The sequence below is a fragment of the Sinocyclocheilus grahami genome, unplaced genomic scaffold (assembly GCF_001515645.1).
Source record: "Sinocyclocheilus grahami isolate Dianchi unplaced genomic scaffold, SAMN03320097.WGS_v1.1 scaffold362.1, whole genome shotgun sequence".
NCBI lineage: Eukaryota > Metazoa > Chordata > Actinopteri > Cypriniformes > Cyprinidae > Sinocyclocheilus > Sinocyclocheilus grahami.
The window spans coordinates 231623-253545 of record NW_015505541.1 but is presented as its reverse complement, the minus strand read 5'-3'; the positions used below and the strand labels follow the sequence as shown (position 1 = coordinate 253545).

Sequence of the window (21923 nt, the reverse complement as noted above, 5' to 3'; positions counted from 1 at the left end):
CACACTGTGATTATTCTTAATGGTAAGCAAGTAAAAACTGAACACTTCATTGTGATTAAATGTTTTCCCCTCATTTTTTGTCAATAATGGACCATCTTTTCCTGAGAAATTCCAACAGTATTATTGAGTGTTATAAGGCTGCGGTTCTCTCAGTTGGTTGTGCATGTTTTTCTTCCACACTTTTTCCTTCCACTCAACTTTCTGTTAACATGCTTGGATACAGCACTCTGTTAACAGATTACCAGCTTCATTAACCAGCTTCTTTGGCAATGAATGTTTGTGGCTTACCCTCCTTATGAAGGGTGTCCTTATGATTGTCTTCTGGACAACTGTCAGATCAGCAGTCTTCCCCATGATTGTGTAGCCTAGTGAACCAAACTGAGAGACCATTTTGAAGGCTCAGGAAACCTTTGCAGGTGTGTTGAGTTGATTAGCTGATTGGCATGTCCCCATATTTTAATTCGTTGAGATAGTGAATTGGTGGGTTTTTGTTAAATGTGAGATTTGTTTGCCAAAATCATCACAATTAAAAGAACCAAAGACTTAAACTACTTCAGTCTGTGTGCATTGAATTTATTTAATACATGAGTTTCACAATTTGAGTTGAATTACTGAAATAAATGAACTTTTCCACAACATTCTAATTTATTAAGATGCACCTGTAAACTCACATTGGTTTTGGCACATTTTCTGCATTAAAATGAAGCACAAATTCATACCCTGTACACCAGTGTATGTGGTCATGGCAGCATGTTAGTTGCATCGTGAAACTGATTAAGATGTTCTCACATCTTCTTTACATTGTAGTTTAAGTATTGACTGAACTCTTACACTACCATTTAAATGTTTGGGGTTAGTAAGATGTGTATTTGCTTGTTTGTTTTTTATTCAAGCATGCATTAAATTGATCAAAAGTGACAGCAAAAGAATTGCATGTTACAACAACAAAAAAATCTATTTGAAATGAATGCTGTTCTTTTGAACTTTCTATTCTAAAAAAAACTTTGACAATAATAATAAATGTTAAAAATGCCAAATCAGCATACTAGAATAATTTCTGAAGTATTGTGTGATTTATCTTATTTCACAATATTAGTTTTTACTGTATTTTTGATCAAATAAACGCAGACTTGGAGAGTATAAGAGACTTCTTTCAAAAACATGAAGAAAAAAATTATGAATGGTAGTGAACATTAAAGTCCATTTATAATCTGTAATATTTTAATTTTGAGAGCAATGCATTCGTTTCAAACTAGCTGTTCAAGTGATCTGAAATAAATTGTAGTGCTAAATAACATGTGGACAGTGGGGTGATATTTCAAGAAGTTAAGCAGGACACATCAGTCAGATTCAACACAGCATGGACGTATTTACATAAAAATTATTGTGATTAATTTTATTGACCATTCCAATAAAACAAATGTCATACAATCCATGCCTACCTTACGTTTGTTTTTTGAATTTCCTGTGAAAGATCAATTTCCTGTTCTGTCAGTACACGGAGATGAAGGGATGTCTATTAAATCATCCAAACAGACAGCAAGAGAGCATGTAAATTCCTCTTACTTCCTACTGTAAACATATACTCTCCATGTCATTCATTGATCTGCACTCACATAGAAAATCATCTCAAAATAACTTTAGATATAAAACTCAAACAGTCTTTCTTCTTGGCTTTTTATGATTTGCTCCACTGCACTGTGTCATGGATCCACATTAGGGAAGGTACTAACTTTATTGTTTCTACTGATGCGTCTCTCAGGACGAACTCTGGGCTGCTTGGTCTGGATCAGCTCCTCTGGTGTGTTACCCAACGGAGGAAGGAGCCTTTTCTTACTGTTCCTGGTTTCAGGCAGCCATTGTGGTGGCAGCTCAAATGGCCCAAAACCAAACTGTGTTACATCCTCTGGGTCCGTGGGAGTCGCAGGGGCGACCTGTGAAGAGGAGTAGGCACATGACTGAATAGGGGAATGTTTTGGTAACACTAAGCCCTCTTCTTTTACCACGTCCCCTGACTGTGGCTGATGCAGCTCTCTTGCCACCGCTCCGTTTCCAACCTGTCCTCCATCTTTTGGTTGAAATTTGGCGGAGGCCACAGAGGAAATTTCATTCTCATCTTCTTCGTCCTCGTTTGGTCTGAAGATCTGTTGTTGGCCGATATTGAACATCTCCAGGAGTTGACTACCAGAGCGAACCACAGTCTCGCCCCCTAGTGGCCCTACTTCAGCCAGACCCCCAACACTGACCATGTTCCTTCGGCTATAGCGGCGATGAAGGCGTGCTAGCATATCAAGAAGGCAGCGCCGCACAGAACGGTTTACTGTGAGGAAAAACAGCGGGTTGGTGAGGAGAGAGACCTTCGGCAGCCACACGGCAGTCAACTGTAACCAAGACGAGGCTTTTGCGGCCCCCAGCACTGAACGGTATATGACCAGAGCGGCGTAGGGAGTGCTGCACACCGCGAAGACTAGAACGATGGACAACAGAGTGGCGTGAAGTTCAGCCTCACGCTGAGACACATATGGGATGGAAATGCTGTTCTGTGGGGTGCGCAGCGCCGCAATGATCACTTTCTTCTTCTGGCTGGTGCTTAGTGCGCGGCGGATTAGTGCCATGGCTAGAAACACCACTGCTAGTGGTAAAATGATTGTGGTGATGCTGTATGTGATCATGTAAACCAGATGTCCAAGTGATTGGCCATCAGAACAAGAAGAGGTGGCGTAGACATCCGTTACATTGCTTACAGCGAACACAGGGGCGCTGGCCACCACCGCATGCACCCAGATGTAGATGACCAGGTCTCTGGATTTGGCATCTGATATCTTTCTCTCCATTGGATACAGTGCTGAGTAGTACCTGGAAGTGAAATAAAAGGAAGGCACCGCTGCAAAATTTTGGTAAAATTTCAAAGGCAAGAAAGGTCCATTGCCTATTGTCAAAATAGAACAAAGCACGGTCATTTTCAAACCAAGCAGGTTTCTGTTGACTCATAAGAGTCATTTGTTTGGGAATCAGTTGGAATACACTAGTCATGCTAATAAGTTTGATTCATTTAAAAGAACTAGTCCATAAGTGTAATTTAGCTAGAGATCGGATTATACAAGTTGCACTGAATGATACTGACTAAAAAGAAGCAACTCATAAGAGTCAATCGGTTTGGGAATCGGTATTAATACACTGATTGTGCTGAAGTTTTGATTCAATTAAAGATCCAGTTTTGCTTAGAGATTGGACTATACTAAGTTGCTTAGTTTAGATTCATTCAAATCTGATAACACTAATTATGTTAAATGTTTTTTGTTTAAATAGAATTGGTTCTGAATAAGCCATAGTTAAATGAGTTACATAACCTTGATACTGTTTAGAGGACTAAATTGTTTATAGCACAGTTAAACTGCTTAATGTGTGCACAAAAATACATAAATAGATTGATTAGATAGATTCATAATGAAAATCCCAGGAAAGGCACAAAAGGAAAATACATAAAATCAGTACATTTTATTATGTGATTTGTGTCTGCATGTTGCATGTATGTTTTTTTCTGAAGAGAAAAAATTTTGGTCTCAAGAAAGGCTTCTGTGCTAAGCAAAATAAATTATTCAATGAACTGATAAAGGGTCTGGCGGAGTAGGTTGCTATGGAAGCACTAGTCTGTGAAACAGCTGGTGCCCATGGGTTGAGTACAACTGTAAGTGTTTTCAGATTTTCTCAAGCGATCATTCACCATATTATTATCTTAATCAATTGTTTTAATTATTGTTTGGTTGAGACCCTTAGTGACCTCAAATCTAAAGCAATTACACTTTAGTTGTTAGCAAAAGATGAGTGAATTAGTATTGATATCCGCTCACCTATCCAGGGCGATGACAGCGAAGCTGAGCACAGTGGCAGAGCAGAAAAGCCTGTGTAGGAACTTGATGGCTTTGCACAGCAGAAGTGTATGGACCCATAGGCAGCATAGGGGACTGGCACTCAAGGCTATGTCAAATGGCACACACACCAACCCAGCACAAATGCCAGAACACGCTAGGTTCTTGATGAAGAGATTGGTGACAGACTTGAAGACATTGGTGTAGCAAGTGCACCACAGCACTACAGTATTGCCTGGGGACGAAGAGATGAAAAGGTTAAGGGTTACAAGCCTAGGTCAGTATCCAAGGACACAACTGAATGTGAGTGGGACATGAGCAGCCTTCATCTTATGGTCTACAGCAGTTCCCATGGCAATGAGGTACCTGAAGGTTGCACGCTAATTTGAAGGGGGAAAAGCCTTGTTCCCTTTGTGGTTCCTGTAAGCAACAGGACGGCATTGTTATGCTGCTGTGAAGGACAATCAAGCCTCACAGTGCAGGGTATTAAGATTTTAGGATGAAGCAAAAGCTTAGCATACACGGGCACATAAAAACCAAGTGTTTCTAATATTGAGATGTTCACATGAGGTGGACACTTGTTGGGTAAAGTAAATTTCCTCTTCTCTGAAAAAGCAAAAATTTGGGTTATAGTAAAGCACTTACAGTACAATGGAAGCGAATGGGTCCAATCTGTAAAACATTAAAGTACTTGTTGCGATAGTAGCCAAAATGTGTTAACATGATTTTTGTGTTAAAGTATCACTGTTTTGTATAAAACTACATACAATTTACCAGCTAAAATCCTAAAATTCCTGTAAAAATTATGATTTAGCTTTACAGGTGAAATAATACAAGTTTTAACCCAAGAAAGTGCTTTAATATAGTTATAAGCTTCACATTTCTGCTTTTAAATACTCCAAATCTGGTCCTATTTACTTCCATGGTTCATGAGGGACAATTTGAAAGTCAAATGCTGTCCATTGAGCTTAACTTTTACTGAACCCAGAATATTCCTTGGCATGACACATGACAACACAGCTGCAGCTGATAAGCATTTCCATAGTAGGATTAATTTCTTCATACCATAGACGAGCATTTAAAACAATCAGGGAGAGCATGTAAAAAAAGTTTCACTCTGGGCAAAATGGAAATGAAGCATGTCACTTCAAGTGGAAAACTACACAAGATTCATTTACTTGGAAGAAATGATACACGGACATTATGAAATTCACACGCCTTGAATTGAAATGGAGCCTGAGGTGATTCTCTTCTTGGATGTTGATGTGAACAGAGCACTTGGGTGACAGGTGCTCTCTAGCCAGACCCGTTATTACGCTTGACACACTGTCAGAAGGTGCATCTTTTGCGCAAAGACTGTGACTTTCACCTTTTCCCATTACCATGCAGGTATAACGGGCAAAGTGCGGTGGAATTCATCTGCAGCTGCCTCTGTGTTATTACCCTGGGGACATTGAGTGCACACTGACAGTGCCGGACAATTGTCCATTTGTTCCCAGAAGTCTCTGGTACGCCCGTGGCTAACAGTGGTTTTTAGACTTCACAGAGGTTAGTGGTTAGTGGTTTCTCAACTCTTTCTAATATGTTTGAGAATTCTGAAGTATGAGAACAGATGTTGGCTGTTGGCTAACTTAGCTGTAATTATCATGTCTGATTAATCTTAATGATGGAAAATCACTGAAAAGTAAAGAAAATGGTCAGAACAGAAGATTATCAAAGCATGCTGTGTCTTTAAAGGGATAGTTCACCCCAAAATTAATATTCTGTCATCATTTACTCACCCTCATGTTGCTCCATAGCTGTATAACTATCTTTCTTCCATTGAAACAAATGCAGATATTTTGAAAGATGTTTTAAGAGCTTTTCTGTCCATACAATGAAGGTCAATGGGGTCCAATATTGTTCTGGTGCCCATCGACTTTCATGGTATAGACAAAAACAGATTGTTTTTCAAAATACTGTTCTCCGCTTAAAAAAAGAAACTCATACAAATCTGTATGATCATGAGGGTGAGTAAATGATAACAGAATTTTCCATTTTGAATGATATGTCCAGTCTTTGTCTGAGAATTATTCAATATATATGCATTGAATGTATAAGCAGCAAACAGATACTGGAATATTGGCAATCAGAAAAACAACTGTATCTTTTAATTTGGAGTGCATGAGCCAAGCAGTCTGCTAAATGAACGCCAAGGATAAAACTCGAGTGCAATAATGACTAACCCATTGCCACAATGACTTTCCATAACCACAATGAATGTCTGAAATTCCCAACTTTTCTGAAACTTGAGCCCTAATCCAGTGCAGAAACAAATCATCAGATTACGATCATTTACTAAGCGCTCTGCAGGCTAATTAGTCATATGATGGCTCATTTGTTTTGAGTCTGACGAAATTGCCTCCCTCTGACGTAGTTCAGAAAAAACAAGCAGAACAAAAGAACATTATACTATAAACTGCTAAAATCTCATTTACTGCGAGAAAGCTCTGAATACTCTATTTCCCCTTTCTACAAATATTGCATCATTTCTATTGGTACAGAATACACTGCATTAAAGAAGATAGGATTATCAATAGCATTCTACATCACCTATATGTAATCTGTGTAAACAAAAGTCAGTCTTTTTGTTCAAGGTATCATTGTCAGAGTGAGAGGCTGTCGTGTAGTAAAAAGCCTCCTAGAAACCTGGTATGTGACATTGCACTGACTGAGGAAACCTTACTCTGTTTGTATTGGTCCAAGCATGAATGAACCCAGTAAAAACATCTAATTTCTAAGTTTCTGTTTGTCGCATGATCATTGGCTTATAGATGTGATAATCATTTTCCTGCAATGTGTAAGAATTCACACAATCATCTTAACACATTTTCTTGGAAATGTCTCTGGAATGGCAAATCATTTAAATAGCGCTATTCTCTAATACAGTTTGTTTTGTTTTTAGAAAGAAAAAAAAAGCTGTTTGCACCAAGTGTCAATGACAGCAAAGTAATTGTCATCTGATGTACATACTGATTACTTGGTGAAAAGACTTAAACCAAGATTGGAGTTTCTATTTCGGCAAAAGAAAAAAATTCCTTTGGAGCTAGAAAGCAAATTATACAGAGTACATTTTTACCCATTCTGGATTATGGAGAATTTATTTACATGCATGCTTCTACGTATTTATTGAAAAGACTGGATAGTGTTTATCATGCTGCATTGCGATTTATAACAATTGCTTGCTCACGTACTCATCATTGTTTGCTGTATAATAAAGTAGGTTGGTCCTCTTTATATCAAAGAAGGAAATCATATGTTAGTGTATACTGTAAAGGCATTGTTGGGCATGCTTCCAAATTACATATCTAGTCTTTTATGCCTACGTAGAAAGAATTATATCACCAGATCATCAAATGGGATTCAATTAGAAATACCCGGGGTACATTCAGAGCATGGAAAATCAGCTTTCTCTTACTATGCTCCGTGGTTGTGGAATGAATTTCAAACTGTAACTCCATTAGAAACAATGCCTTCTTTGAATATTTAAAAAAATTGAGTGCAGTGTTTAGCAAATGAATCATGTTGTTTTAATTAATTTACTGATTTATGATTATTGTTTTTGCTTTGGTTCTATATAATTTTGTCTTGTGAGGTGTATGTTTGTGAAATTTTATGTGAGATTTTTGTACGGTCATCTTGGCCAGGACTCCCTGGAAGAAGAGATTTCTTTTATCTCAATGGGACCTTCCTGGAAAAATAAAGGATAAATAAAATAAATCAATCAAATCAAAATGATTTGAATCTCAGCATAAGCTCTCCAGCTGAATTGTGATGTAAAAATCTAAAGTATGGACAGCTGTCTGCTAACTAAAAGATTTTTTAGTAAATTGCTCAAGTTAACTAGTTGCAAGCAACTTGTGATAAAAATGTTGTTTCTACTCATTTAAAACCATATAGTAGATTATACAAAGGACACGATCACTGAGCCGAGGCCAATAATTTAATAAACACATTCACAAAAGAAGTGAACATAAAACTGCACTTCTGATATGCACCTTCATGTGCATGCAGAGAAGTCAACAGGTTATGAAAAAGAAAGCTAATCACACAAAACAGCTATTTCAACATTAGCAATACTGCAAAGAGATAAAACCTTAAGAAGTAGGACTATTTAATTCTTCCTATAAGTTCCCATGCCTACATAAATTATTTAAACAAAGGCTTATGGGTATTCCCTAAATTGTGTATTTGGAGGTATTAACACACACACACACTTGATTTTGTTTTGAATATTTAAATAAAAAATGACTCAAGTGTCACCTTGGCACCTTTAGTTGTTTTTCATTCATGTTAACATCAGGGCTTACAGATTGTGAAAAGAAAAGATTTGCTAGCATGACTAATTACAACACCTGTGTGTCATCATCGTGTGAACGCTCAATAATAAACAGACTTCGTTTACAATTTCGCATCTCTCACTTGATATTAACATACAATGTAAAATGTAATTTCATCGCGGAAAATATAGCCTATGATCATGTTTGTTAAATTTTCACATTCCAAATATAATTTGCGCCCCGACTGTAACCTTTAGAGTGGTTATCCATTTACACGCACAGTGCAATTCGCCATAATAGGCTCAAACTGGATAATGCCGTTTATCACATCAATTAACCAGGTATATGTGATTGTTTTATTAAAATATATTTAGAGATTAAGCCAGTGCAGCCTCCACACATTTGCTGATGAACAGCCAAACATTTTAAATTCCCGTGTTTGTCTACTTACTCAAAAGGGAGCCGATGAGGATGAAAACTTGAATGGTGGTAGTGAAATCTTTGTAGGCTCTTTCCTGCGCCTGCAGGATCTCCTCCAGTCGTGCCACCTCTTTATCCCGAGCATCACCCCACAGACTCACCGGAGACGACGCGTTTAGGAAACCCAGGTTCGACGCGTTTAAACTTGTGGTTCCGTTTTCTGACAGAGGAAACCAGCTCTCCGCGTTATCAGCCTCCATCATCATTCATATCTGAGGCGCCGCTATAAATCTTCGGCTCAGGTCTCGCGGTGCGCACGTTTACTGGTGAACAGAGCTCGAGCGTTATGATGTTGTGTCCATCATGATTAACGCGCGAGTTTACTCCAGTTCGTCAAAATCATCCAAAACGTAGAACATTTTGGAAAAACGCTGGACGGAGATCTTTCACGATAATAACATGTCCCAGACAGGACTGCATATTGCAGATTTGGTTAAATTTGCATTACGTTATTATCTTGTCGCTAACCAACTGCCTTTTCAGAATACGACAGTGACGGCGACGTTCACGCTCGCCTCACCACTCAACTTCATTTCATTAGCCATGTAAATAGACGAACATATATACAATACTTCGCGTGTATTGGGTTACTAAAATATGCAAATGTATGCGAATAATAATGCCTTAACGGTGTACGATAAACCTATAGAGAAATGACCAACATACCCGTATGAGATCGTTATGAATGATCATAGCCAGATCCAAGTGCCAAAATACGATTTTGGTAAACGCACATCACGCTAAATATCGTGTCAGTGGGTGATCTGACAACTGGGCTTTAGCGAACAGGCTTCATTGCGAGTGACAATAGCGCTTTATTTCTTCTAATGAACGGTGGGCGCTTACAATAAAACGTCACCGTATCCGTCTGTTACGGCGTCTTGGAGAGGCGCGTGAGAATGGGAACCAAAGGTTTGGATTGAGCCTGTATTTGGCCAGATACTGCTCCAGACACGCACTGCATGCGAACAAAGCAAGGCCTGTTAAGTTATTAACAGTATCCTCGGAACAAAAATGTTATTTTAGCAGTTTTCATTATTGTTAAGTAAATAATTCATTGTGAGCAAAACGCCAGCATGAACCGAATTCACAGATTAAACTCTTCCTTGCAGTGCATCTACTGAGTGTGCAAACCTCACACTGCACTGAATTGGTCTACGTGTTGCTTTTGTTTGCTTGTTTATAATAGAAATGCTAGTGGTCCTTGGGGAAATTTTAGACAACCCATGAGGAATCTCTAAAGCCTGCATGAAATGAGACTGGGGCTAGTTGTCACACAAGGATGTTGTCAGAAGGGTTAAGCAATATTTCAGTAACTAAAAGGCTTAGAGTCAAAAGTCAAATTTAACAAATGTGTGGTGTTTTCTAGAAGTGTTTTTCGGTTTCACCTAATTCAAAACTATATGTGAATTCTACATCTAATAAAAAAAAAAGTGATCCACATGCTGCTCCAGCATTGTGATTTTGCCACAAAAAGGCCATAAACTATTTAAAAATCACTCATCTGAATTAAAACATTTAAACAAAAAGTCAATCCAGTATGATATATAACTGCGGTAGATTGTAGTAAAACATTTTGTAGTTTAGAAAGCATTTTTCTTGACTATCTATTTTTTATGACCATTTCACTTCCAAATTACGTCAATATAAATCAAATCTGATTTAATATACTTTACATTTTATTTCCTTGACAGTGATTGTAATTAAATTATACTATAATATTCTGCCACTAGATAGCATCTTCTATTCAGACATAAAGGGACTTTCCACATGCTAATAAAATCTGACATTTTCCGTTGACTACATAATACTAAAATATAAGAAGTTCATGAATAGAGTGAAAAAGCTCTGAAGCTTATATACAATGCTACAGGCCCTATAGAAAATAATGACACAGCTAATAACCAAACCTTATCTTTTCATTACCATAATATAGTTTTGTTGTAGATTCTGTTGTAGAGCTCATACTGCCATCCACATCAGTAATTCTCTGTTTTTATCTCGGTAATTGGCTAGAAAACATTCTTTACATGTATTTAACATGTTTGGTTCCAAAAAAAAACATCTGTTTCTGCAAAACTGTGAAGACATTTCTATGTTATTACCATTATTTTATTCACCTTTGGACTATTTATATTCAAATACATTTTTGAATTATTATGCGATTCCTCACATGCCATGCACTGCAGGTTGACAGCTAGTAACAGCTCTTCTGTAAATATAAAAATAATCTTTTCCAGTTAATCAACATGCAAGAACTCTTAAGATCTTCTCCTCTTAAATAGTCCGGGTTAAACGACATGGCCCACTGGAGTGTGTCCTTATCACAGTGCTCTCTAAAAGATTTGCAATAAGTACCACTGGAGCTCTGCACAGAGAGGATCTCAATCATTTTCATGTTTAAAAAAAAAACGCTTCTGAATCAGAAAAAAAAAAACATTCATCTGCATTCATCCATTGAGATTCGCTGTCATGAATTTGTGCAGTGTGATATAATGGCAGCCATGCTGCACCAAACGTAAAGGGATAGTTAGCTCAAAAAATTTCATTTTGTAATAGTGTACACACCATCATGTTGTTCCAAACCCATGTGACTTTATTTCTTCTCTGGAATACAAAAGCAGATATTTTGTACAACATTTAGCCTTTCATTGTATGAAAAAAACCAACAACATTCTTGAAAATCATCTTGAGAGAGTAAATGATGACAACTTTCATTTATGAGTGAACTACACTAGTCAACATTTGAAGTGGATCAAAACCTTTCATCAAAGTTGTCCTAAAACCAAAATGCGTTTCTTTCACAATTCATGCATAACATGCAAGTCTGTTATTAGTCAATATTGTCATTAATGAAATGTCATCCTTAATGGCTTTTGATGGTCTTCAGACATGATTGTTTGTCATTAGGTACTAATTGACCTGTCACAGGTGTCTGTAATTGGGAACTGCTCATCATTTAAGGCTCTGAAAACTTCACTTGAGGTCAGAAATCATAGAAAATGCAACATTTAGTGAGATTGCTGGATTCTGACTTCAACAGGGCCATTTGGGATGCTTCAAGGAGGCATAACTCAGCGTGAAGTTGCAGACGCAGTGGAGATTTCAAAGTGTCATTTCCAGAGCCTGGAACCAGTTCAGAAGGTCTGGTCGTGTGAGGAGAAAGCATGGTGGAGGCAGACAACGGGTAATAACACCAAATCAAGACCCTGCATGCCTGCAGAAATCGTTTCATGCCTGCAGTCAGCCTGCAAAATGATCTTTAGGATGCAACAGGGGTGGGAGTGTCCACTCAGACTGTGAGGAGACGACTTCATGAAGTTGGCTTGAAAGCCAGAAGACCAGCTGTGAGGATGCCTCTTTCCAGAGCACACAAACTAACACGTCTGCAGTGGGCCACAGATCACCGCAGGTGGACAATGAATCAGTGGGGTACAGTGCTCTTCACAGATGAGTCCTGGTTCTGCGGTAACTTCCTAGACAGGCGTAGGAGGGTCTGGTGTCGTACTGGGGAGAGAAATTTGCCACAATGTTGTACAGCATGACAGTATTGGCGGATCATCAGTCATTGTTTGGGGAGGCATCTCCATAGGTGGAAGGACAGCGCTTGTCATCGTTGAAAATGGCAGCCTGACAGGTCAAAGGTATAGGGATGAAATCCTGAGACCAGTTGTGCGCCTGCTGGTGCAATGTGGCCAGATTTCGTGCTTATGGATGACAACGCCAGCCCACATAGAGCAAGGCTGGTGACGGAATACTTGGAGGAGGAGGGCATCTCAAGGATGGAGTGGCCAGCCCGGTCACCCAACTTGGAACCCCATTGAACACATTTAGGAGCAGCTACAGTCAAGAGTGCAAGCATGCCAGTACCCTCCAGGAACCCATGTGGAGTTCCGAACAGCATTGCTGGAGGAATTGCAAGCCATCCCTCAACAGAATATCCAAAACCTCATCTCAAGCATGCACCAGCGATGTGAGGCTGTGATCAGTGACAGAGGTGGTAACACTGACTGGTTATCTCCGTGCATAACGTTTGTTGTTTCCTGTTTGTTGCATTTGTTACACCATGCAATGGGGGGTGCTCATCATGCTTGTCATGTTACACACAGCAGTAGGCGTATGTTTTATTTAATTTCTTTTTTTTATTTTTTTTATTTTTTTTTGAAAATCCCAAACATGTTAACTATATCATGAAATATCTCGATTCTCAAATATGTGTAAGTAAATGCATTTTGCACCTGTATAGATCATGTTAGTTGATTTATAACGGGCGATGGGCAAAGTAGACTAATGTTAGTGTAATCTATCAACTACACATAGAACCCGTCTTTTTACTTGACTACCATGGGTGTAATGCCATAAAATATTTTTTTAATATGATTGACTGTATTTATCGTGAATTTAATAAAAACATTGTAAGTTACTAATTATAATACTTTCATTGTACAGAAAGAGCGCAAAGAACATTATAATTGACTTAGCCAGAGTTCAGAAACTCTCATTATAATCACTGAAGCTGTTTACACTGTGAAATGCATATCTTACTTACATCGTTCGCACATCTGCACTTCCTTGTTTCTGATGAGAGCGCAGAATTCAGTCAGCGACGCACGCACTAAACAAAACTCCGGCATTTCAGCGATGAGTCGATGACTCATCTGAACGCCTCTGATTGGCCACTGCATTCATAAACTCAACAGAATCGTGTGTGATTGGTTATAACACACAGCGCTGTAAAAACACGTGTCTCTGGCTCAGCGCTAGCCAGCGAACGCAGATTGTATCAAATATAAATAATTATTCGGCTATTTTTGTCTTTTGGAAGCTGCATTCAAAATTCAGTTTGCTCAAAAATCTGAATGGGCATGAGGCCTCTGGTTGGTCACCAGGTTTGCACACATCTCTGAAGGGATTTTGACCCACTCCTCTTTACAGATCCTCTTTAATTAAATCCTTAAGGTTTCTTGGCTGTAGTTTGGCAACTCGAAGTTTCAGTTTCACAGATTTTCTATTGGATTGAGGTCTGTAGACTGGCTAGGCCACTCCATGACCTTAATGTGCTTCTTCTTGAGCCACTCCTTTGTTGCCTTGGCGGTATGTTTCGGGTCATTGTAATCCTGAAGACCCATCTTCAGTGTTCTGGTTGAGGGAAGGAGGTTCTAGTCCAAGATTTTACAGTACATGGCCCTGTCCTTTTGCCCCTCAATGCAGTGAAGTCATCCTGTACCCTTAGCAGAAAAACAGCCCCAAAGCATAATGTTTCCACCTCCGTGCTTGACTGTAGGGATGGTGTTCTTGGGGTTCATAGTCAGCATTTCTCTCCCTCCAAACACGGCGAGTCGAGTTAATGCCAAAGAGCTCAATTTTGGTCTCATCTGACCACAGCACTTTCTCCCAAGCCTTCTCTGAATCATTTAGATGTTCATTGGCAAACTTTAAATGGGCCTGTACATGTGCCTTCTTGAGCAGGGGGACTTTGCATGTGCTGCAGGATTTCAGTCCATTGCGGCGTAGTGCGTTACCAATGGTTTGCTTGGTGACTGTGGTTCCAACTGCCTTAAGATCATTAACAAGCTCCTCCCGTGTAGTTCGGGGCTGATCCCTCACCTTTCTCATGATCATCCTTACCCCATGAGGCGAGATCTTGCATGGAGCTCCAGACCGAGGCTGATTGATGGTTGTTTTGTATTTCTTCCATTTCCGAATAATCACACCAATAGTTGTCTCCTTCTCACCAAGCTTCTTGCTGATGGTCTTGTAGCCCATTCAAGCCTTGTGCAGATCTACTACAATCTTGTAGTGATGTTACGTTCAACACCGAAGCTTCGAAGCTTTGGTTCACATTGAAGCACTGTATTGGAGCTTGGTTCGTTTTGAGAAAAGCACGTGATCTATGACGTCCGAAGCTTCATTTGCCTGAAAACCACGTGACTGCTTCAGTATCTGGGTCAAACGAAGCGAACCTCAGCACCATTTCCTTTACATTATATAACATTATAATGTGTTAGCATTGTTTTTTTGTTTTTATCGTAATTTATATATTGAGCTCAAAAATGAACTTTGGCCATGAAATAACAGTCTAAGGACTGAGGCACTGAGTTAAAATAAATAATTTATGTTTTATTTTACTTATTTTAGTGCCAGTACACAACACAAATAAATGACTTTGACAATAAACATTATTTATATAAAATATAATAAAACAAAGAATCAGTTGTATAACCAGATGTGAAACCACTGGTTATAATGGAACATAACACTTTGGAAGGTGTTATTTATTTTTATGACCACTAGATAGCCACAGCATAAACCGTTTTAAAAAGCTTCGAGTAGTGAACCTTTTTCCGATACAATTGTGTTGAAAGTTTCGCTGGTTCAGAACGCTTCACGTCGCCATCACTACAATCTTGTCTTTGACATCCTTTGACAGCTCTTTGGTCTTGCACATGGTGGTGGGAGAGGTTGGAATGGAAGACACAGATTGTGTGGACGGGTGTCTTTTATACACCTAAGGGGCTGACATTAGGAGTAACTTCTCAAATTGGCAGGATTAATCTGTGTTCCACATGGGCACATAACCAATCTGTGGGAGCCACAATTCTTGCTGTTTGGTAGGGGATCAAATACTTATTTCACTCATTGAAATGCAAATCAATCTCTAACCTTTATATAATGTGTTTTTTCTGGATTTCTTTGGTTGATATTCTGTCTCTCTGTTAAAATAAACCTACCATAAAAATTACAAACGCTTAATTTCTTTGTAAGTGGACAAACTTACAAAATCAGCAGGGGATCAAATAAATATTTTCCCCACTGTAGTATTACTAAATACAATGGTAAAGTTTAGCATTGTTGGGACACAAAATTATTAATTTGGATTACTGGCATCCTAATAACATCCTAATGTGGGTGTTGTCTAGTATCCCACTATATTTATATAATTAAACATAAAAAAAAATCATGCACATAATCTTAAGATATTTAGTTTAATTTTATTGGAAGTTACGGGTAAAACATAAGTGTAAGGTGCATACAGTAACTCACTTGTAAGCAATGCCCATAGTTGCACATCTCCTTCACAGTGTCTGTACCTTGATGGAATGTTTATCTAAACATTAACATTTTTCAGAAAATAAAGGATTAAGGAGAAAACATCCTGTATTTCCCCTTCACTAAGGCTGAAGGTGTCATTTGAGGCTTATTTTAAATGAAGGCACTAGAGGCTGTACAACAAAACAGACGTACTGTAGATATACTGACAGAGAGAATGCAACAGGAATGCAGCTGCACAGTAAGTGAGTAAAGTATTATCACCACTATTAATGCGTTTGATTTGATTAACTTTAAATCAGTGTTCAGTTATAATGCAAGGATGCTTTAAATTAATAGTGACAGTAAAGAATTCTACTTTGTTAATTGAGCATTGGCACGACAGGAATATAACATTTTAAATTACATTCCAATAGAAAATAGCTATTTTAAATTGTAATAATATTTCACAATATGAAAGAAAATAATCTTGCTAACCCCAAACTTACGGTAATGTTTGATAAAGAAACATACTTATCCAAATGAGTTTGATTTTACAAACAACTTCTGCATACTCTGTAAGATATAAACATAGGATTTTGAAGCAAATCATACATGTGCTTCATTCCGTTTGATCTGTTTGATAACTACATTAGAAATTAAAGTTATTCAAGTCAACACTAACTGGATATCATGACTATGAAATGAATGTACATGCCTTTTTTTACAGCATAGATTTCCAGTTGTGATTAGTAGCTGCTAAGTGTTTTTTGAAAAAATTCAAAATCCTCTTCCACGCATCCAGCTGTGCCTCTGAATGAGCCTTAGGTTCCCCACCAAAATAAACCACATGGTTAGCGACACCATGAAAATTAGCAAGACAAAAGGGCATGTAGGCCACCTCAATAAAGTGACCTGCTTTTTCATACCTCACCAATTCGTAATTACTTTTCCCATGTGCTTTGAGTCTGTCGCATGCTAGTTTTGCATAATAGGCACTTTGCCAATTCCTGTCAGCTTCTGACATTATAAACATGAAATTACCAGAGGCACGTTCAATGGGAATAACGCTAAGAAGGCCTTCTTCTGACATCGGGTCATTCATAACATCCCAATATCCACAAAGCCCAATGGTGTAATTTTTTATCTCTTTACATCGAACATGAGGGGTGGAACACAGATGTCCTTGTAGTAGATGGGAACCAAAGTATCGGCATTGCATCCATTGATCCAAACAGTAGCCGATATACCAGGCAGGAATGTTGCCATCGACAAAGCAAAATCTCCACTCTTCGATATGGACACTAGGCCAATTTTTTGATCTTTGACCTTTGAATGAAAAAATAAAAATGGAGAGATTTTGGAATTGACTGTGTGACAGGGACGGGGTTATTATAGTTAACTAAAACCATAAAATACCTTTCATTACTTAAGACAAACTTAAATAGAAATAAAATAAAATGTAACCTTATTTTATTTCAGATAGCTGCCTAAACATCATTTATTATTTTCATTTAATTTAAAGGGGTCATATGATGCGATTGATGCATAGGCCGCCGTGTGTGACGCTGTGTTTCATTGTGAAAGCGAAACTACTTTGTTTGTCCTTCCAAAAGACGACTAGAAATCAGTGGTTAAAGGGGTCATATGATGCGATTTCAATTTTTCCTTTCTCTTTGGAGTGTTACAAGCTCTTGGTGCATAAAGAAGATCTGTAAAGTTGCAAAGACTAAAGTCTCAAATCCAAAGAGATATTCTTTATAAAAGTTAAGAGTCAGCCACACTTACCTAAAACGGCTCGTTCTAACACGCCCCCACATGTCTACGTCACGATGTGGGAAGATTTGCATAACGCCGCCCAAATGTTCACGCAAAGAAAGAAAGCGTAACTTTTATTCTCGCTGTAGTATTGTTGCTGCTGCCATGTCGTGAAAGCGCTGTGTGTTTTGTTGTGAAACCGAAACTACTTTGTTTGGCCTTCCAAAAGAGGACGATATCCGCTTCGTCATGCCTGGAGCTGATCCGTGCTGGTCGCTGAGGAAATACATCAACTTCGCGCTGTGGATCGCCGGATCGGCTTTCAACGTGGACGAAATGGAGTCCAGCCCGGGATCGTCACATGTGGTTGCCGCAAGCCCGCCGGCCGTTCCTCACTCTAGCTGCAGGCCTCGGCTCACTCAAGGCTGCCGTGTGTGACGCTGTGTTTCGTTGTGAAAGCGAAACTACTTTGTTTGGCCTTCCAAAAGATGACACGACTAGAAATCAGTGGTTAAGTTGTATTTACAACACTGTTCCAGAACAGTTCAACCCAAATATTCAGATGTGTGCAGCACATTTTATGGAGGACTGTTTCCTGTTCCTGGTAGAGTAGACTACAATGCCGGCTGTTCTGACTCACAGACTGTAAGTACGTTTTCATTTAAAGGATTTGCCACTGACGATTAAAACGCGAGTTTTGAACAGTGTAGAGTAGCGCTTGTTTGTCATTTCTCCAATCACAAATGCAGACATGGTTTTATGTTTACGCGGCGCGATGCAATGCAATGCAACTCGTAAAAAGACAGTATAAGTTATTATAATCCGTAATTATGTCCCCACTGGATGCAACAAATGCCTCGTTTGTAATGGGTTTTTATGTTTTTGAATCGTCGCTACCCCTTTAAATTGGTGTACTAAAAATAAAACAAAAATTATAAAAAAAATATATATATAGACTAAAAAATATAATAAAAATCTCAAAAAGACAACAAAATTACTAAAACTAAAAAAATTTATAAAATATTACTAAAAACTATAATAATCTCAGTGATACTAAAATAACACTGATTCTAATAAATCTCCCGTTGTAAACGGCTTAATTGTATTTAGAAATCATAAGAATGAACAGGAATACATATGAATGGTTGCACATACTAACCTGGTTGTTGACGTAGGAAATCTAAACCTTAGTCAAAGTAGCCTACTCAAGGTGAAATCTGTCAGCTCTTTTGGATAAATCTTGGTAACCTTGTAAAGCCAAGGCTAAAACAGCAAAGTTTCTCACTTCACAAACACTTCACAAACAATAAACTCCTAATCTATCAAATAATCGCTTAATTTACACGTCTGTTCTCAGGCAGCACATTAACCGTAGAGTCTCTCTCTCTCCCACACAAACACACAAACACTCTCTCTCTCTCTCTCTCTCTCTCTCTCAACCACCACACGGCACGCGCGCTGCAGATTCGCTAAAGCTGTTCACTAATTTTAGTCATAATACATAACACTAATGGCAGCTAATATATTTTAATCATTAATCTTTTTTTGCTGCTGCTTTTGTAACATATTTGAAGCTTGAAAGCTCTGTTCTTTGTAACTACATGGAAAAAGCCCTAGTGCAATCTTCAAAACTCTTTTTTCTGTTTTTCTACAGACGTAGACATACAGGTTTGAAATAAAGTAAATTGACATTTTACACAACTCGATTTACATGTCTACTGAGAAAGAATCTATAACTAATCCTGATATGAGGAACAGAGGGCAAATCTCGCGAGTCTCTCCTGGACGTTGACGCATGCGTATGGAGAACGAAACCTGCAAAAACAATAAATAAATAAATACACAAATAAATAAATAAATATGCAAATAAATAAATAAATGTGTGTATAAATACGGAAATTCTTGTTTAAATACATATAGAAATAATTAAACATATGATTAAAGTAGGCAAATCAATCAAATAAATTGGTGGGCAAATGGAAAATGTTTAAGGAAATGCTAAACTCATCCTATTTATTTTCCTTTGATCACTCATTTATTTCTGAATGTAGTTCCACATTTATTTTTCCTCTGCATAACATGCTAATGAGAGGGTGTCAACCATGGACTTGGTCGGGGTCATGTCATAGCTGGGGGCATGGGGAAAACAATCCTTTCCCGCTGACAGGAAATGCATGCTGTTAATCCAGTACGGCCTACGTAAAGTCACTTTTTCCATTCAACAGAGCAAGATACATAAAAAACTGAGTTGTTTTGTCCGTACAGTATCTGTGACTTCACAAACGACCCAACGAAATGGCCAGTGTCGTTTCCTGACGTAATTTTTTGTAACCCAATTGAGTCTCCAGCTACAGACAACTGTAATATCAGTATCCCATGGTCATCGTGAGATTATTCACTTTATCCGTGGAATAAGGGCTCGTTCTTTTGATGGCAGCTAGTGTTTATTAGGATGGTTTTACCTGCTCGTTGTTTAGGTACATGTAAGATCATTTTTATGGTCAATAAAATATGGTCTTCTACAACCAAGTCGATCTGCAGCAATCTCTCTCTCTTTACGGCGGGAGAACCAAATGAGTGAAATACACAATTATTATTGTATTGTAGGGTATTATTGTACAAACAGAAGCTCATATACATGGTATGAAGTGGTTTAATAGAGGAACAGACAGTTTTTTCCCATTAGTTATCAGAACAGAAAATACAAGTGACAAAAGTATGTTTATTAAACAAATAACGGTTCAGTATTGCAATTAAGAGCTATGTAAGCATTAATATTTTACACTGGCCACTTAAAATCTTTTATGATTTAGCTCTCTCATGAATATAACTACAAAACCAACACTATGAAAAAGTGTAAGATAATAATCAGTCCCCTTGACTGATGAAGTTAATACATGCGCAGGCAAACGCTCAAGCATAATTGACACCCTCTCATTAGCATGTTGCGCAGAGGGGAAAAAATGTGGAACTACATTCAGAAATAAATGAGTGATCAAAGGAAAATAGTTAGGATGAGCATTTCCTTAAACATTTTCCATTTGCCCACCAATTTATTTTATTTGCCTACTTTCAACACGTTTAATTATTTATTTATGTATTTAAACAAGAATACGTGTATTTATGCACGTGTATTTATTTATTGTTTTTGCAGGTTTCGTTCTCCATAAATGTACACTCACTGAATACTCGTGAAAAGTATTGAAAAAATCGACAGTCAGAAAAGACCAAATGAATTTCCGTGTAAACGACTAGGCAAAATGATGAAGTAGCAGTTCGTTTATATCGCAATATGCTCGTTTAAACAAGACCCGGCCATATCTGTGTTGGCTCCGGTTGGCTCGCATCCGTCTCTTCCAAGTTAAAGCTGATTTCTCATGAACTAGCAGACCTCGTAAGCCCCGCCCCTTTCGCGTACAGTTCGCCTGGTCGTCATGGAGACGGTGTGAGAGCGAGGCCGCTGGTGGAGCTCGCAGCTCTTTCCTACAGTAGGGAGGTACTCCGCTCTGGCCCCGCTAGCTGCGCTCACCCTTCTACATTGACGGATGATCAGATCGGAAAGGGCCGTCAGAATCCCCGAATACATTCGATCCCAACATAAACCGCGTTTACAGTAACCCTGGGATTTCCATCCATTCGACGCAGCTCCATGGTGACCCGATACTGAAATTTAAAGAGGAGGGCATTCACTGGTAAGATCTCTTTTTTGTGTTGTGAAGGTTAGTTAGCTGAGCTAACACGGTTAGCCAAACGGAGTCTTTAGAATCTGAATCACTGGTTATCGCAAAAGCTAACAAATATCGATAGCCAAATGATTCAGTCTGTGTATTAAATATAGAAATAAGTTAGTAGTTCGGCGAGTTATTGGTTGTTAAAGGACTTTAATATTCACAGCCATATAGCTCGCTAGTGAATCCTAATCCAATCAAAAGCTCTGTTCCGGTTGTAGAGAAAGGTCCTTTTAATCAATGGTGATGACGATTATTTGTTGTATAAATTAATCAGATCGACCTTACGTCATTATCCGGAGAGGTTCATGTGGAAATGTGATTTTTAATTAGCGTGTCATAACGCGATTACAAAAGTCGCCAGTCCGGCGATGCGGACAAAGCCTGTTGTTAGCGTCCTATTACCCATAGGCTGCCATTTTATTTTACTAGACTGGTAAATATATGTTGTAGGCTATGTATATTATCAAACAGCTGCTTTGTTTTAGATGTATGGATAAGTATAATTGTTGTCATAGCGTTACAGTATTATTTGGACCTCAGAGATCGTCGTTGTAGTATTTTGTACTTGCGTCAACCGGTTTCTTAAGTGTAAATTTCAGTCAACATATAATTGTAATGTACATCCCGTTTTATTTATTCGTTTTGCAAAAACTACATGTCGAAACACACACACGCACAAAGCGCTGTGCCGTAAACACTGTGTTTAAGTAGCAAGAGGACTTTAAAAAAAACTTGTG

The 21923-nt window shown here is 38.4% G+C and overlaps 2 protein-coding genes and 1 pseudogene across 4 annotated transcripts in view; 1 reads left to right on the top strand and 2 right to left on the bottom strand.

Moving 5' to 3' along the window:
* Window positions 1–1303: 1303 nt before the first annotated feature.
* On the bottom strand, window positions 1304–9453 carry LOC107549088 (probable G-protein coupled receptor 176). 2 transcript variants are annotated; one of them, XM_016230024.1, is made up of 4 exons: window positions 8640–9453; window positions 4236–4289; window positions 3852–4104; window positions 1304–2856 (listed from the first exon to the last, which is right to left on the bottom strand). In XM_016230024.1, exons 1-4 carry the CDS (start codon window positions 8872–8874, stop codon window positions 1704–1706), a joined length of 1695 nt encoding a protein of 564 aa, XP_016085510.1. In that variant the 5' UTR covers window positions 8875–9453; the 3' UTR covers window positions 1304–1703. The 2 variants fall into 2 exon arrangements, with proteins under 2 accessions (XP_016085510.1, XP_016085512.1); XM_016230026.1 differs by lacking the exon at window positions 4236–4289.
* A 6968-nt stretch (window positions 9454–16421) lies between these two features.
* On the bottom strand, window positions 16422–21041 carry LOC107549072 (putative acyl-coenzyme A thioesterase 6; annotated as a pseudogene).
* The window catches only part of LOC107549087 (sushi domain-containing protein 6-like), a 24016-nt gene continuing 22968 nt past the window's right edge, over window positions 20876–21923 (top strand). For both annotated transcript variants that reach the window (XM_016230023.1, XM_016230022.1), the window contains exon 1: window positions 20876–21147. The gene's annotated coding sequence lies outside the window, so the exon portion shown is untranslated. The remainder of the gene's footprint in view (window positions 21148–21923) is intronic.

Bases quoted from the DNA above. Each gene is read 5' to 3' on its own strand.
- LOC107549088 (XM_016230024.1), bottom strand. From the start codon at position 8,874: ATGATGATGGAGGCTGATAACGCGGAGAGCTGGTTTCCTCTGTCAGAA. The intron at 4,105-4,235 runs GTACCTCATTGC...CTTCGTCCCCAG, and splicing joins AATTAGCGTGCAACCTTCAG to GCAATACTGTAGTGCTGTGG. The intron at 2,857-3,851 runs GTGAGCGGATAT...TTTCACTTCCAG, and splicing joins GCTGTCATCGCCCTGGATAG to GTACTACTCAGCACTGTATC.